Source organism: Strigops habroptila, chromosome 10, assembly GCF_004027225.2.
Source record: "Strigops habroptila isolate Jane chromosome 10, bStrHab1.2.pri, whole genome shotgun sequence".
In the NCBI taxonomy this organism is placed as follows: Eukaryota; Metazoa; Chordata; class Aves; order Psittaciformes; family Psittacidae; genus Strigops; species Strigops habroptila.
The window spans coordinates 16549334-16567836 of record NC_046359.1 but is presented as its reverse complement, the minus strand read 5'-3'; the positions used below and the strand labels follow the sequence as shown (position 1 = coordinate 16567836).

Genomic DNA, 18503 nt, shown 5'->3' with positions numbered 1-18503 from the left:
AACAGGTTCTACAATGGCACTGTATCAACTTGTACATACTAATATTTTGCTATTTTAAAAAAATAAACATTACCACAACAAAACTGCCACCATTATTTTTCACCATCTGAATTTAGCAAAGCAATATAGTAAGAATGCAAACATCATCATTATTGTAAATTATGAAGAAACTCTATCATGTAGATTCTGTAGACAAAATCCAGCCTCCCTCTCTTTCAAACCAACCTCACTTTCCACCCTTCCAAGTACTTATGGTCTCCTTATTCCAAGTAACAATATCTACTTATTACAGAGAAAAAGTGCAGATGGTTCATTATCAACCTCTGACATGTACACAACCTTCGAGAATGCACACAGAAGGTTAAGCTTGAGACTGTGGAAGTAAAATTAGATATATATTATCAATCCAGTCTTCCATAAAGAATACCTTTACTTGACATGTATCTTATAGGAACTGTATGTGTCTAAGCATATGTGTAAGTATACATTTACATAGTTCACATGAATAAAATTATTATTTATGTATACAAAATTATACCTATATTCTTCAGTAATTTCCATACTCAAAAATAAAACTGAGGCTGCCTTGCTGAGGGCTACATGCATCTCATTCATCCATGCGAATGCATTCTACAAATTTGTTTGATGCTGGTTATTTAACATGAATTACTAGGCCACTAATGCACTGTGAATAAACACTAAAAAGGTCTGAAGAAAGGGCTCTCCTAAGACCTCCACTTAAAACAAAGGGTCCCCCCCCTTCTTTTTTAAAGTACCAAAGCCACAGGAAAAGCGACTCATACAGAAAAGGAAAAAAAGGATGCAGTTAGCCTTGTATTATAACTACAGGACCAGTAAAGACAGGTAGTGATTGTACTCTTCACTGTCTGTCAAATTATGGGATAATTTGCTAAGGCCAAAAATACAGAATACAAACATTCTGCTACAGCATGTGCAGCTCTGCTAAAGAAAGCAACAGTGCTAACAGCTTCTAGTTATGGACCTCTGTAGCCTTCTGAGCTGTCACCTACTCAAGCATCCTGTGCATAAATCAGTTAGCAAATCATGACCCAAGGCTGTTACATGTGCCCAAAACACATTTGTGGTAATGCTAATACTAGGTGTCAGTGAGCTGTCAACACTGATCTTCAGGACATCATAGCAGCTGTATTATTTCATTTGAACAGATCTGAAAGAACAAGATCTCAACGGAAAAGCTCAGACTATCAAAAGCAACATGGTAACTACTCCAAGACAAGCAGACAGAATTTATCCCCTGAACAGGACCGAGGCCCAGCCCAGTCAGCATGGCACTGAACTGATCCAGGAAAACACATTAACTTTCTTAAAAATAACAGTTCCCTGATGTCAGCATGACCATTTCTAGTCTCAAACCCTGCATTCTCAGAATGCTTTGGTGAATCAAAACAGATCATCCAACCCGTCAGAGGAACAGAACTGTACTCAAATGTGTATGTGCGTGAACTTTTAGAACGAAATACAGTATTTCCACATACAATATACATGGGCAAAATACACAATACTTGCAAAAATGAAATGTTTTACATGTCTATTAGTTGTTGTGTTTCAATTACATTTTACCTCTATATTCAAGGACTTCTGATAGAAGAAATAACATTCACTCTTCAGTAAATACATTCACTCTTAAACAAATACATACTGGTATGTATGTTGGGGGAAAATGAGGGAAGGGGAGAGAGAAACAGCTATAAACTTTCTTTTTGTGTGGTTAACACTATTTTCATACACGTTCCCCATCTTCTCAACTGAGGTATCTTACTTAGAAGTAGTTGCTCCTCCAATCAGCAAAGGAATCTTTATTGCCAATCTCTCCATTTCCTTGGCGACAAATATCATTTCATCCAAAGAAGGGGTGATGAGACCAGACAGGCCAATTATATCTATTGCAAATTTACAAACAAACATACACAAAAGGATTAGCAAATACACTCTAGAAAGACGCAGGGATTATTACAGAAAGGTTTCCTTCATACATCGGATAGTTTCAGGTGTCGGACAGAAAACAGTGAGAGAAAAAGCAGCGTAGTTGATAGCCTAGAAGTGAGGTTTGACATAATTAGAAAGTGAAAGCTTTCCAAGAATGAAAGTGATTCCAAATCCCTGGTTTAAGATATTTCTCAGTCTTAACAGCTGCTGAACACCTCTAGTTTCAGCAAGAAATACACAGTACTTCTGATTAGCAGCTTCAAACCTCAGAAGTTGGGCACTGAAGAGGGAGAAAAGACAAAATAATTATAAGTTCTGCTCTTGGAAACAGCAAAAGCTTTTAAACTTCACTATCAATATTCAACACAATTCATCTTTTCCAAGATGCATTAGACTGTTTCAAACCAACTGTAACTTGTTTCAGAAAGTTCATTATTTATTAGAACAATTCAGTCCTGATTTCACACTCACTGCTCTGGCAGGCTGAATGCCAAATTCTTTTGCCAGTTTAAGGCCCAACACAAGGTTATTTAATCTTCCCAAGTCTCCGTTTATCCAAACAAATACTAAAACATCCCTCTTGGAGTTTTCCTTTTGATACAAGTTTTCAGTTCCTCAGGCTAAGTTTCACGGAAGTGCCAAATACTAAATAATTATTACTATTTTTAATGCAACAGTTCTGATCATCTGAAGATAGTCTGATTAAATCATAGACAGCATAGGAATGCAATGAGTAATGATATAAAAACTGCAAGTGGGTTTAAAAATCAAACAGTTCAGGAGTACTAATGAAATCTCTCTATACCTGCTTTGTTCTCAACAGCAGCTCTCAGTATCTTATCACATGGAGTCATGACTCCTAAATCAATAACTCTGTGAAAAGAAGTGAGATGACAAGATTCTTTAAAAAAAAGGGTCATATTTCTGCTAAAGGGCAAATACATTGCTCTTACTGTAAATGACTGGCCTAAAATGGAAGTTAAAAGAGAGATTTTGGGGGTTTTGTTTGTGTCCCTTAAGACTTCTGTAGGGAATTTTAATATAAGAAATACCTCTGAGTCGGGCACAATTTTCAACACATCAGAGTTCCAGATGATACAGTGCATAAGAAAATTCAAGTATAAGAGGCTTTTTTTTTTTTTTTTTTTTTTTTTTTTTTTTTTTAAGGAAAATAGGAACAAAAAAGCCCGAATTTCTTTGTGGTTGTACTGAGTGTGGCTGAGATGCAGTTAATTTTCTTCATGCAGCTGGTATGGTGCTGTGTTTTCGATCTGTGACCAAAACAATGCTGATAACACATTCACGTTTTACATATTGATTTGTCCCGCATCAAGGTCTCTGTTTCTCTTTCTAACCCTTACGGAATAGATTGGGGGGTGCATAAAAGGTTGAGAAAGGCTGGGAGCAGACACAACCAGACAGATGACCCAAACTAACCAAAGAAATATTCCACGGCATAGGATGTCATGCTCAGCAATGAAAGGGGAGAAGAGGTTTAGCAAGGGTTAGCCATCTTTTGCTCAGGAACTGGCTAGGCATTGGTCTACCCATGGGAGGTAATGTGTGATTGCCTCTGCATCACTTTTGTTTTTTCTTTCTCTCTTCTTCCACTTCTCCTTCACATATTAAACATGTTTTATCTCCACCATCATTTTTTCTTGGTTTTATTCTTCCTGTCCTCTTTCCCCATCCCACTGAGGTTGGCTGTGTGGAAGTGAGTGAATGCCTGTGTGGTACTTAACTGCCTATCAGGGTGAACCAACAGCAGCCGCATTTTTGAAGTTATTTGGACAACATGATCAGGTTTTGTGGACATCACATGTCAGAAACATAAGATAATTCACATCAAGGGGTTTTTTGTCTTATTAAAGCATACATTTTATGAAATGAGACTCTTTTTATTCCTATTAAACCTAACAATTGCCAAGATTTTTATTTCTTGCTAGCCTCCTAGCTTCACTCAGCCTCGCTCCTACTCATGCTGACAGAAAACACTATGGCTTTAGTTCAGTGAGTCTCAACAAAGCTCAAGAAAGCCTGAAACCAGTCAACAGATTTTTCAAGAGATAATGAAACAAAATATGCTGCATAGACACAGCACTGCTACTGGCTTCAACCCTTTATGTTTTAAAATAAGAGATCATTTTGGCTTTTTTTAGAGCAAATTACAGCCCCAAGTAAAAACAAGAAAAAAAACAAACTGAAGGAATGAAGAGTAAGACAGAGTTCCAAAGCAGATTCAGCTTTGCACAGCACTTGACAGACACTTGGCAAAGGGCTCTGATGGAAATGTGACCATTCATTCCTACACTGCTGCCAACCTCCCTGCATGCACACAGGCCTTGAAAGAGCTGACATATATTGAAGTTCTATATTTTGAAGCTCAAAAACTCCAAGAGAATCTCATCTTATTTAACAAAACATACCCCCAAAATGCTTTTAAAACCTCACAGTTAGCAAACAGCTTGAAAGAAACACTAAAAGGTTGATTTGAATCTCACAAGTCTTCCTTTTTCCCCAACACAACACACAGCCCACACAGTCTGCCTACTGCAGTTGTCATACCTGATTTCTTCAGATGTTGTATGTTCAAGACATTAAACTCAACTAACATAAAACAAATCAAAAATTGATGTTCTCATCTATGTTTCAGTTGATGTTAAACTCTATTCACCTCAGATGCTAATTTATCAGGAAAAAAGGAGTATTAAAGGAGGAGGTTAAAATCCCCCTCGCCTCCCCATTAGTAATACCTGGTACAATCTATGTTCCCAACCACAACTTGGGGAACTGAGGACAATTCCCAAAAAATGCTCACTTCTGTTACCACCGCAGCTGCAGCTAGCCTAATACATTAATTAGCCAGTTGGCTTCCCAGCTACCTAATTTTGGTCTGCTTACCTGAAGTTGTTGCAGCCCAGAACGACTCCCACAATGTTCTTGCCAATATCATGTACATCTCCTTTCACCGTTGCTAGCACAATTGTACCATGGTAAGGATCCTGAAGATCAAACAAACAACACAGGAGTTAAACTACTCAGAAGCCTCAGTATGTTTGCACAGACCCCTCAACATATGTTTGCACAGATCCTTCAACAGTGTAATCTTAATCCATGACTGAGACTACTATTGTCGTACAAGTAATTGCAAAGCACAGCAGAGGTAATACAGACAATAAAAAAACATGTTTAAAAGATTCAGGTACTGAAAACTCACACAAGAATTATTCTTGAAAACTGCATGCATGTTATTCAAAAAGCTGTGTTTAAGAAAACCAAAACAAACAACAAAACAGCAGCTAAAAAAAAAAAATCAGATCTGGATAGCATTTTGTGCAGTCCAGTAACTGAACTCCTAACGTACCTCCGCTCCAAATAGAAACCTCACCAATAAAGAGTTTAAATAGATTAGATATTCAGAACAAAAGGGTATGAACACTCATAATTACATGCCTGTTTGTGCATCAAGAACAATCTTTCAATGCAATGCTGAGAAGAATGAGAGGAATTAGCAAAAGCAGAACAGACTGATTTTTTTATGCAACACTAACAGCAAGGGAGACATTTCAGTGTAGTGATCAGGCTGCTTTGCATTACACAAGCTGAACAAACAGGCTAGGAAAAGGATCTCCTTGAAGAAGTAAAGCTGTACTGTCATAAACTGGTCCCTAGGCTAGATGGGATTCAGCCCTGACCAAGGGGGCCTACCAGCAAGGCAACAGTGGCATTTCCTACAGCAATTCTCCACCAGGGCACAGCCCTTAGTGATACACTTTTTAGTTGTATAATCAGTGTTGTCATTTGGAGCAGCTCCAGGCTATCACAGTGCAGGAGTTGGATCAAGATGCCAGTAACAGACTACTTAAATTGCACAGAATTTAAATAAAGTAGAAATCTGAGCATATTCTATGTAAAACGACAAAATAGTTTTCCAGCCAGCATCTCATCTCCTTTGCAGATGGCAGAACTGGAAGATTAGATCCTTCTATGAAGCATGTTTTATTTCTGGACAGTACAAGTAGCTCTCTGCTTCATGAGCCTACATTGCCTTCTGTAGTTGTAATTTTGTGGGAGAAAGCAACTTTATATATTATCAAGAGTGATAATAACATTTCCTAATACATTTGTTCAGTAAAATCCCTGGATCCCAGCCAATGCTGCTGTTTACTAAAATTTATTGTCTCCCCAGTGCTCCTGTTGTACAGAAGACTGTGGAACAGAGAAGGCAAAATGGAGGTCTGTAAGTCAGCTATCTCAGTACATCAATAAAAAAAAATCTGCAGCTGAAAATATACTGCTGGAATGTTAGAGAAAACTGAGCAAAGAGATTAATCAAGGACTTGGGGAAGAACAAAAAGTGCTGCCCACATGTATCATACCCAATAACTGCTGATGATTGATACTAGTGATTGATGTCAAAGAAAAAAAAAATTGATCTGCACATGGAAGAAGGAAAACTGATGCTGGGCAGCAAAAAACTTGGGCCAGAGCACACACCATTTTAAATAAACCCTATTTAGAGCACACTGTGATTTCAACTGTCTGAAGCAAGGAGGTCCTCAAGTTCTGGGCATACATCCAAAGGGCTTCTTTTTTTAATCTTGATAAAGATCCACAGACACAGCTATTTATCTTCAAATGTAACTATCAACGCTTTGCATTTCCTGGCAGTCTGTGAGTAAAACTGTCCTGAAGGTTACAGTAGGCCGGGTAGCGCCAGACAGATCAGCTACCAGAATCTACAAATCATTTTCCTTCAAGTCAGCATCTAACTTTGGAGACAGATGCAGCTGGTTTTAACTCTGTCACCAATCCTCTATACAGCAAGATTTTATTTTTTTTTTAAGAGGAAGGCACTACATCCCTTGCCCAGCAGAAGGCAGAGAAAACAGGAGGACAGAAGCCCTAGTTTTTCCCTCCTGCTCTCCTCAGCCACACAGAGTATTTCCTAATCTCTTCAGAGTGCTTACTGTATTTTTAAGAACCTCTCAAATTCCACTTCACTTCTTTTTAGCCAGAGAATTAAGTGCCAAAGGGTTCACAGTAGATCCTAATCCAGGAGCTCATGGAAGCAATGGGGTAATGATTTGCACTGACTTCAAATAGCATCAGAACAAACCAGAAGGTGCCAGATACCAGCATTGTCATCTGAATTAAAATAAAAAAGAACAGGATGAGCAGGAGAGATGACACATTGAAAGGTGACTCATGACAGCCAGAGAACAGACCCGCTTGAGATACTGGAAAGAAGACATCTTCTTTACATCCAGAAAGAGCATGGGAAAAGAGACTAGGCATTCTCCTTCTTCCATTAAGAGTAGTCAGGTCTGATTATCAGGCCATTTTTCTTTCTAAATTATTTGCTGTATTTATTCCACTTATGCTGGACAATCACATAGCAGATCCACAGTAAATGGAAAGACGCGGTGTAAGAAGATTTCAAGGGAAGACTTAGGAACCATTCAAAAATCTACAGAACAGAAACCAAAGAAAATGCACAAATATCACAGTTAAGAGAAAATCTATTATTCTTCCTCTTTTTTGTGTGTGTGTCTTAAAATACACACACAAAGATTCTGATATTTGTCTCTGAGAGCTCATGAAGACAGTTCTACAGGACTAAAGAGAAGCGAATATACATGAAACCTAAATTTGATAGTCAGACAAAGACAAGAGAAGAAATATATTTAAACAACCAAAACTTATTTTGGCTTACTTATATTTTAGATTTAGGATTTATAATTATTTATTTATATTTAGAATATGATATTCTATTCTAAATATAGCAGGAAGCAGCAGACATGAGTATTTAAAAGGGGATTTTATCCAATTCATCTGAATTCTCTTTTCTATGGAGCAGAATCTTGTCAGTACAGAGAAACAAGGGACATTCTATACCTTCATTTTCCAAAGCTCCTATCATGTATTCCATTAACCAAATTTGAAAGAAATTACTTCAAGTATATGCACGGGTAGTTGATAAATTATTCTCAGGCATCACCAACTGTTGGCTGTGAAACAGGAAATGCTATAAAGGCCCATATTTTCAACTATATATATTTTATATATTGTATAAAATGTAGTCTTCAGAAACTGGTGGAAAAACACATATATGAAAACACAACTATATTCAGATCCTGTTTTTATAAACACTTGTCCCCTGCAAGTTGATCATGGCTACACATGCAATGAGCACACCATTCCACCATAACAAGAGGTCCTAAAGTCACAGCCTATGAAGAAAAAGTACGGAAGAATTTGGTTTGTTTAGCTGGGAGAATGGTCAGGAGAAGGGGGAAGGGAAGAGCTCAATAAAGAAAAACATGATAACAGGCTTTGAACATGCAAAACGGAGTTCCAGAGTTCACCAAGGGCAGTAGCTGAAGCAGATGGCAAAATTTGCCATAAAGTTAGAAGTACCATAAATAACTAACCCTAAAAAAATAAAAGAATTAAGGGCCTACAAAGGCATCCTTCAGGAACTTGTGACAACAGCTTAAGCACACACCAAGCAGAGTTCCACAAAATCTGCACTTTATGAATTTCAGACCTACTTTAAATTATGCCAAGATTGTCAGTTTCCACATAACTGCATCAATTCTCCAGCATGAAAGCTGAATAGATGTAATTAGCAAAAAAATAATTTCAGTATTTGTCATGTCACGCTATGAAAGTTACAGAACAAAGGACCGTGTCTTGCCTCTTCCTCTGTGCCACCTCGTTGGGCTCTCCTTTCCTCTCTTTCTTTTTCCATATAGGGAATAAGGTGGCCAACAGCTTTCTTCATAACTCGAGCAGACTTTATCACCTGTTACATAGGTAAACAAGGTGTGTGTGGGAACAAACAATAATGAGCAAGTATATGAATAACCTCAGATTTCTCTTAACTTTCTTTTACACCCATTCAAACAATAAGCAAACCTTCATCTGCCAACTCAGACTGCAGCTTTGCACAGCATTCTGTGGTAGCAGTCTACTGGCCCTACTGGACTAAGGTTCTACATATGACATTTATGCTCACAGCACAACCTCTCGGACCACTCACAACACAACTGGAAGCTACAAACAGGCCCAGACTTGGAAGGTGCTAAACACAGCAATTTTTATTTGGATCTTTTTTCTCTCTTGCTCTTTTTCACAGATCAAGACTTAAAACTGCACTTAAAATAAAGCTAGAACACCGAGGAAGAAAGGAATCAAACATGTAAAACTACATAAAGAAAGTCATAGAATCATAGAATCATAGAATAGTAAGGGTTGGAAAGGACCTTAAGATCATCTAGTTCCAACCCCCCTGCCATGGGCAGGGACACCTCGCACTAAACCATGTCGCCCAAGGCTCTGTCCAACCCGGCCTTGAAGTAAAGTTCCAAAGTAAAGAAAAAACAGGGCTGCTTCTTAGCAGCACCTGAATTTTCACAATTCATGTGGTATATCTGGACAACAGCCAGCATAGAATGTTTTGGCTACATTTTCAATGCTAGTTTTTGCACTATAGGAAATTATATGAAATAATTTTCTCATTACCTGAGGCAGAAACATCTTTCCAGCACCAAAAAGATCACCAACAATTTTCATGCCATTCATCAAAGGCCCTTCAATCACATTTAGAGGTCTAGGATATTTTTCTTGATTTAATCTTGCTTCTTCTGTGTCTGCAGTGACATACTTCTCAATGCCCTGGGGGGGGAAAAAAAAAAAAAAAAAAAAAAAAGAGAGAGAAGCTTTTATCTTGCTAGAAATACAGCTTTTATTTAGTTGCCTTCTCCCCCCCCCCAAAAAAGCACAACAAAAGTACAAAAAGATATGTTAGATACTGCTAGTGTTTAAGAATACCTCAAATGTGTATTTAAAATAGGTTATCATAGGAAACAAAACACTGTAGTTCTTACACATATATAAATATTCAAGGCAAAAGTAGCCAGTATTAACAGGTTGGTTTGTTTTTCTTAACCATGCCACAACAAAACCCAGACATTCAAAGACTGCTTTCTCAGTGCAAGTGCCACTCAGTGAAGTGCTGATAAAGGACCAAAAGAAACCCTAGAAAGTAAAAGCAGTATGTTTCTACCACACTAGCAGAATAAAATATTAAGTGTCGAAGACTTCAACTTGTGAAGTTCAAAGACAAATCACCACAATTTTCTCTGTTATTGCAGTTAATTAAATATATTACTCATTATTAATTAATAGCTTTTCAAAGAATGGCAGTTGAATAATTTCTAAAGCCAAATATGTCCCTTAAAGTCTGAGCTGGGATCATGTCTCAAAGCTGACTGGTAGGAGAATTTTCTGCCCAGATTCACCTTTATGAGAGCATATTCCAGCCTTTCCTCCACAGAGCTTTTCCGCCACTCATCAGTCTGTACTACTTTTTTTCCTCCTTGGGCATTATTCTGGAAAGGAAAGACATCTGTAAGAGCTTGAGAGCATATAAAGTATGACTACAGACTTTACTTTTAGAAAACTGAGGATAATTTCAAGTACTAACATAAAATAATTTTAGATTATTCAAGTGGTTTTTTATATACGTGCAAATCATATTGTAAACATCTGTGATATACTACAGACACTTAGGGGGTCTATATGTCAGAAAGTATATACCTCATACAAAGAAAAAAATAACAAAAGTTAAAAAGAAAAAAAGAGCAGTTTAATTTTCACGCTCTTAAAAATGATGAAATGACTAATCCTAAGGGTTTTACTTTGGGAAACATAATTTGATTCCTGGCCCACACAGTACACTTGATTCTAATTAATTCGGCACCAATTCAGTTTCTGCTGGAATAGGTTATGTTATTCCATATCACAGATGTGCTTTCAAACAAGCAGCCAACAGAACTACTGTTTCTCATGCACACAGACTGGCCAAACCCTCACAAACCCTCACACTCACCTTTGCTATGAATGCAGAGGCCAAAAGGGCTTTGCAACACAAGAAAGCTTATGAGCATCCACTCCAGGAAGGCTCATGGAAGAGCACCCTACCCATGACTTCACACACCACACGTCAGGCAAGTAATTTCTTTTCCTCGCTCCATTATTCAACACAATCTGACATCTTTCAGTCCTTACGAACTTCCTATACTTTTGAGTGCTCGTCAGCAAGTTTTTAAAGACTTGGGAAAACTCAAGGAAGCAAGATGTCACTCATGGGAACAGAAACCAGAGCAAGTTTTCATTCAATGTTTAGACAAATGCTAGCTAACTTCACAGCTTCTCATCACCAAACCTTACTCCCCTCATAGGTCTATTTGTAAAAAGAAAATGAAAGACAGAGGAAAATGTTGCCCAGAGAGGTCGTAGAGTCTCCATCCTTAGTTACAATAAAAACTCGACTGGATATGTCCCTGAGTAACCTGCTCTTGCTGTCCCTGCTCTGATCAAGGGGCTTTTATTAGATGATCTCCAGAGGTCCCTTTCTAACCCCAGCCCTTCTGTGATTCAATGAAAAAGTACCAACTGCTCCTCAGCCTCTGGCCAGACTCACCAAGGCAACCATTCCAACCCAAAAATAACCCATGAAGCTGTAGGGTGGGCGTGCAGAGACCACAGTGGCAAGCACTACATGCAGATATTTAAAACAGAGTGATTATACCGCATGCTGAGGACAAAAAAAAAACCTGCTTTGGAAGCACAACTCCTACTGCCATAAATGGGACAAAATTTTAGTTTGAGAATGTCTAGAGCTATACGCTTTATGGAAGATGCTTTTTAATCTCAAACTTCACATTAAGATTGATCTCCTAAATCTGCAAAGATTAAGTTCCTCATTTTTCCCCAAAGGTCTAGCATTCAAACAACTGGCAAGGTACATTACTATTACCCATTACGGATCTAGGAGGAAACTTCACTGACACTCTATTAGAAGTGCAATACTTGAAATGGGACTGCACATTCTACGTTCTTTGTGCAGAATGAACTGCAGTGATTGCAAAAAAAAAGAACATATCCACTTACTGACCAATGAATACACTTTAGTGTTGGAAAAAACCCAAACCCAAACAAACAAAAAACCCAAAACCTTTAGACAAAAGAACTTAGAGCCATTCAATTCCATTATTATCAGAGGAAAGTCTGAATAAATATCTTGAAATATGCCTCAAACTCCAAAACCTTATGTAATAATCCTTCTCACTGGCTATGACTATCTATTTGGATGCTCAAATTTGTCCAGAGCCAAGATGAAACCCAACTTGTGACAGTTACCTCCAGTGAAAACCTGAAAGTTGTAATATTTTGTGTTACATTTCAATAGAGCTTTTAAAGATGTTTCAAATCAAGAGTGTCTCTCTTTTATGCAGCTGGGGACTGGTTTACTCCCGCAATACGCTACCATGATGAATAAGAGCAGAGATTCCAACAATGGTTTCCAAAACTTCTAGACCTAGAAGGAGCCATCATCCACTTTCATTTCTACTTCTCATGCTCCATTTAAATTCACATTCTGCCTTCTGCAGAAACACCACTTAAGCAATCCCCTTCTAGTTCCCCTTCTTTTTTTCTCCTCCTCTTTATGCAACCCTGAATACCCTAATGGTAAAACTCTGCTTATACAGACAAGATCACTCCCAAGTGAATTGCTTATACACTAAGAGCACCATCTAAAATAGCCTAACCACAAGGGATAGGGAAAGTCGTCTTGTACTGGTTTTCAACTGTTGCCATTGTTCCTACAAAGCATGCACCACTACAGGGCAAACTACAAGCCAAATGAATCTGTGCACAGAAATAATACCTCCAGGAGCTACAAAACAGGCATGCAAACCTTCTCATGCACTTAAATCTAAGAGCCACCCAACTCAGACAGATTTTTGCTATATGCTCTGTTCAGAACAGGATTTTCACCAGTTGTCTTACAGCTGGATAATCAGGAAACCTTCAGGTGCGCAATCTTTTAATCACCACCATCATTACAGCATCGCGAAAACACTAAATAGCTGATCCTCACTCTTGACACAAGCTACATGAACTGGAAGTCTATGGCATAGCCAGGAAACACAAGCAACTATTACCTTTTACATATACCCCAAGCAAACCCTTACAACTAGAGAGACAGGTTTATTCTGTCTCCCACAATGTTCTTGTCACTTAATCTTCAGCACCAAGACTTGCTTCAGTTGTGTGTTGGCCTTTTCCGGGGTTCTCTGTTTGTTTGGGTTTATTTGGTTTGGGTTTTTTGTTTAGGTTTTGCTTTTTTGTGTGTGTTTGGTTTTTTTGTTTGGGGTTTTTTTAGGAAGTTTGATTGGGATTTTTTGCTTCTTATTTTCTTGGGTTTGGTTTGGTTTGGTGGTTTGTTTTTTTTTTTTTAGAAAGAACACCTAGGCAGCTTGGTCTCCTGAAACATATGAAGAACTCTGGTGCAAGATCTTTAAAGGCACCTATGAAATTGGAGAGGCTCAACCTATCACCCAGTTCAGATTTTATTTTATATTACTAACCGAACCACTTGTAGTATCATTAGTAACTCATAACCCCCACTGCTAGATTGATATATGCAGTTTATAGGTGGTTGCACCTACCATTAGCAGGGAGGTGTTAAAGCCCAGGTGCTAAGCTATCTACTATTCAAAGTTTAACATTGGAGGTTACCTGAGCATATTGTAAGAGTTTCTCTGTTGCATCAGGATCTTTGTTCCAGATTAGGTTCTCACACAGCTGTAGTAATTCCTTGTGAATATCATCATACACTGGCAGATTCCCAGCATTCACAATTCCCATGTCCATGCCATACTAGAAAAAAAACAAACATGAAGAATCCCCCAACCAGGGCTGTCAGACACAGCACTGCACATCTGCAGAGTGCAAACATACAGAAGCCAAAAGAACACTGTACCTTAATCGCATGGTAAAGGAACACCCCATGCATTGCTTCTCGAATGGCATCCATTCCTCGAAAGGAGAAAGATAAATTGGAAAGACCTCCACTTATCCTGGCTCCCGGCAGTGTTTCCTATAGGAATTGCCCACAGATTTTTAGAAAAGTGCTTTCCAAAAATTAAACCTAAGCAAAGCATTCAGTCCATAAACCAGTTGGCCCCTGAGCTGCAGTGCACTGGCTATGCATCATTTCTCTCTTACCTGTTCCAGATCCTTCTAGTTACTCAAATTCATAAAAAGCAATTCAAATCTCTGTAGAAAAGATACAAGTAGAAGGAAAGATCCAGCCTAGTTATGTGTAAGCAACTACCATGATTTTCATAGTCACAGGTGCTATTCTAAATGTACCAGTCCTCCCACAGCAGCATTCCATATTTTCCCCATGCAGACCTACTTATGCCTCTTCCATCCCCCAACTCCTCTGGAAACAGAAGCAGCTGACCTGCTTGCATGTCTCAGAAGCAGGATCTAGCTGAGCAGCTAACATCAGTGGTGTACCCTCCCTTCCAGAAGCCCTGTGGTGACAAAATGGCCTGATGATGATGCTACTGACAGAGCATCACCAGACCAATCAATTTGCCTTGTGAAACACAACAGCACAGCTTCCTTGGCTGTTTTCAGCTGATGCTCTTCACTGCTGTACTTCCTTACACGCATTTTGGCTAAATAAAAGGTCAGGTTACTGCACAAACCCCTTCCACAATAACGGAAATGTTATTAATTTAAAAAGGCAGCTTTCACATACCTTCAAAGAGGTCATTTTAGCTAGAACATGAATTTGGTTTTTACCTCATTCAATTAATGTAGTGTATTTATAGTAGAGATAACTGATTGAAATGTATTTATAGAACTATTTGAAGTTCTCCTACTGGAAATACAGCAATACTGGAAAATGCCTATTCAGAGAAATAGTTCCCCTTGCTTATTTAAAATGCATATCATTTTGCAGCAGTGTTTTGTTGTGGCTGTTTGGAGATGGGGGGTGTTTTTCTGTTTTGGGGTGGTTTGGGTTTTTAAGTAATCTCCGCAAAATACTTCAAGTTAAATAAGCTTACAACTCACCTTTATGGTTTTGGTAGCATTTATAAAATTAATGGCATAAAGGTTATGTTCTTCCATTCCAGTTCCTATGGTCAAAATATTAGGGTCGAATATTATATCATTTGGATTGAAGTGCACTTTTTCCACAAGGAGGTGATAAGCTCTGGAACAGATTGCAATCTTGTTTTCAGTTTCTGTTGCCTAGTGGAGAAAAAGAATTTTGACATGAAACTTATACACAACACAAACTCCTCAGAAATCATTTATAGTTCTAGTGACTCAAGTCTGAGAATCTGCACACCACAAGTGTTAGAGGATTATCTATATAAGAATTTTGTGTTAAAAATATCCCCACACCTGTACCTGAAGTTTTAACTCAACTCATTAAAAATTATTTTGTTCCCTGCCATTTCATCATCCTATGCAAAGTTTAATATCTGGTTTTTAATATAACTGAATTAATTCACAAAGATTCCACTTTCATGCAAAACTCAGTTTCTGAAATTAAAAAAAAAAAAAAAATCTTCTATGAAGGAAGGAAGAGTTCAGAAGGGCTGAATAGCAAGAGATATGCTCTTGTGCTAGCAGAGCTACGCTTAGAATGGTACTTGGATTCTCCAAAAGTGAGCAGCATAATAAATGATTACATATCCGGGTCAAAACTACTGCTAAGACTACATAGATTTCTTTGAATCACCTGAGTCAATGAAACAAAACAACTTTATCTTGCATAAGAATAAGGCGTGCACTCCAGAAGAAAAATAACCATTTAAAGTGACACTCACCTGCCCTATTTCGTCAAAAGCCATGACAACCACAGCTGCTCCATATAACTTAATTTTCCTCGCTTTCTCCAAAAAGTCTTCCTCACCTTCCTTCAAACTGATGCTGTTTACAATGCATTTCCCTTGGCAACATTTCAAACCTGCTTCGATCACTGAAAAATTTGAGGAGTCAATGCATAATGGCACCTGTAAATAACAGAGAAGTAAGCCAGGGGAACACATACAAGTTACAAATTAGTGTTCCATATGCTGTTTGCCCATTTGGACATAAAAATGCACACAACATTAATCATCATTTATGAACAGAGAGTTTCCAGATGGTATTTGTAGATTCACTTTGCTTTAAATGCTAAGCTCAGAGCAAATTTAACTCGAGCTTCTATGGCAACTCCATCACATATCACAGAGAGACCCCCTACTTCTCTATGTATTGTCTTGTGTTTCCGAATGTACTCATTTTTAGAAAATTCACACGACAGAACTGTCTTTTAAAACCATCTATATCCAGAGCAATTTTAAGTTTTGTGGAAAGCAATACTATTATGTACGGCCAATATATAGATTATGGCTCGTAACTGGTGCAAAAGGAACTAGCATCCAGCTTTTCTAACCAATGAAAAGGCCTGGAGCATATTTAGCTCAAATCAGACAGAGAATGTTAAAATTTCTCTTATCCCCAAAGGCCTTCTCTGTAACAGTACCTCTTCCTCTTTGGGGACATTTACATCTGCTTATTAAGCATCTAAACTGGTTACTAAATGAATCAGTATCAAAATTTTCTGAAAGGCAATTTCCAACTCAATAAAATGATCTTTATTGTGCTTTGGAGTGACTCAATCACAACCTTTGCAATATCAGGTTCTGAAGAAATTAAATTACAAAATCTGGTCATTGCAGCAGGGCCATCCAGCATCCCATCATCCATGTTGATATCAAGAACCTGGGCCCCCATCTCAACTTGCAATTTGGCTACGCTCAGGGCTTCCTAAAGTACAAAGTCAAAAACAAAAACAACAGTCAGTAGAAAAAAGCCTGGGCATTCTCAGGATAGTATTTCACTGCTCCAAAACAAGCATGCAGCTAAAAAATTAAAAAAATTTAAGACATACCATAAAAGAATAAGGAAACAGTCTGTGATACACTACAACATACGGAAGTTGTTAGTATGGCACAACTGATAACTAATTTGTTCACAAAAATCTGACACCAAAGACCTAATGTGCTGGTAGTGTCATTGACTTTAGACAGCTGGTCATACACATACTTGAATGATTAAAGATTTGCATGGTAATAAGGACTTCTGACTGCATGAGATTAAAGGAAAACAGTCTCTGTGATGGTATGAAATAAGGGTCTTGCATTCTGAGCTCTGCTGTTTTATAACATAGAGTACTTAATTTTTGGAGGAGGTTCAACACTTTTTCCAGCTGCAGAATAATCACCGAGTGCTACAAAGGAAATACTAAAGCTTTTCCTCTGGCCCACCTAATTATCTGAACATCTGTACCTATTCATTTTCTTTTTTTTGTCACTCTGCAGACTGAGGAGACAAAAAAAGAAAAAGGTTTTTAGTTGTTCCCAGTCCCTAACAACCTGTGTTTAAAACTCTATTTAATAGGTCTAACCTGCTTCGTTACTTCTAAGAGCTTCAGAGTTAGACTTTCTAAAAAACAAAGTCTTTAATTTTGATTGCATCAACTAGAACAGCACAGCATATTCTGAGGCAGTCTCAGCTCTTAAGAAATGTCACTTTACTATTTGTTTGAATGCTACAGTAACAATTTACACCAGTAAACCTGCCCTGCAGCTGTTTCACTAAAGCAATTACCTTCTAAGCAACTCTTCTGTATCAACTCTCACATAGCATGCTGGAGCCAGTGATCAAAATATACAAAGATTAGACACAACCATAATGCTGACCAGGACTGGAGAAGTGAGGGTAAGAGTGAGAGCTGCACACTGCCACAATCTGTCTCAAGTCATATGTACCCCACATGTTGGAAGTGTAATTACAGCCACAGCGTTCCTCCCTCCTCTGTAAACCCACCCCTAGATACAGCACACACCAGGACATTTTCTAAACCATCATCAGCTGTGTAATTCAATTCTAAATGGAAATTCACATTAACTGTAACACCCTTCTCACAAATATATTAGGAGCTGGTAAACACAGAAGCAAAGGACAGTGACAAAGTGAATTCTCCTTGCTTTCTTATTCTTGTAATGGTGTAGAATAGTGCTTTGTGCCAGAAAAACAAACAACTAGGAACAGTACAATGGAACAATGAAACAATCAGAGTATCAGCTATAAAGATTATTGTCAAAATGCATACTTCATAGTTGCCTGCCATGATGAGTTTAGCAAACTTCCGTGATCCTGCAACATTGCAGCGTTCACCAATATTAACAAAGTTGGTGTACGGCCCAATCCTGAATGGCTCCAGACCTTAAAAAGATATTTTGGAACGTACTTGTAAAAGCAGAAAGGAAAAACTGTTTAAGACAGACAAAAATCCATTTTCTGAACTGTGAAATGAGAGGTCTCTAGGAATAGTGATTTCTCAGCACATCAGGATGTAACACATCTCAGCACATCTAATGAGTAACTAGCAAAGAAATGCAATGAAACAACTCCCACCACATATGCCAAAGGTTGTTCTTCCTCAGTGACAGTCGGTAATTTACCTGACCCACAAAAAATAACAGCCAATTTGTCCAATATAACATGACATGATGCTACGATTCCTTGGGCATCTATGTGTATGCACATACACACCTTCTCTCAACTTCCAACTGTGCTATCCTTTGACCTTACCACCACCAGAGAAG

The 18503-nt window shown here is 38.2% G+C and overlaps 1 protein-coding gene across 3 annotated transcripts in view; it reads right to left on the bottom strand.

Moving 5' to 3' along the window:
- The window catches only part of MTR (5-methyltetrahydrofolate-homocysteine methyltransferase), a 51500-nt gene that overhangs the window by 12311 nt on the left and 20686 nt on the right, over nt 1-18503 (bottom strand). For all 3 annotated transcript variants that reach the window (XM_030499883.1, XM_030499884.1, XM_030499885.1), the window contains 12 exons: nt 18008-18120; nt 16519-16659; nt 15675-15860; nt 14911-15090; nt 13805-13921; nt 13561-13701; nt 10275-10364; nt 9496-9648; nt 8669-8776; nt 4870-4970; nt 2774-2841; nt 1802-1922 (listed from right to left, as the gene is read on the bottom strand). In XM_030499883.1, coding sequence (XP_030355743.1) covers nt 1802-1922; nt 2774-2841; nt 4870-4970; nt 8669-8776; nt 9496-9648; nt 10275-10364; nt 13561-13701; nt 13805-13921; nt 14911-15090; nt 15675-15860; nt 16519-16659; nt 18008-18120 — 1519 coding nt within the window. The remainder of the gene's footprint in view (nt 1-1801; nt 1923-2773; nt 2842-4869; nt 4971-8668; nt 8777-9495; nt 9649-10274; nt 10365-13560; nt 13702-13804; nt 13922-14910; nt 15091-15674; nt 15861-16518; nt 16660-18007; nt 18121-18503) is intronic.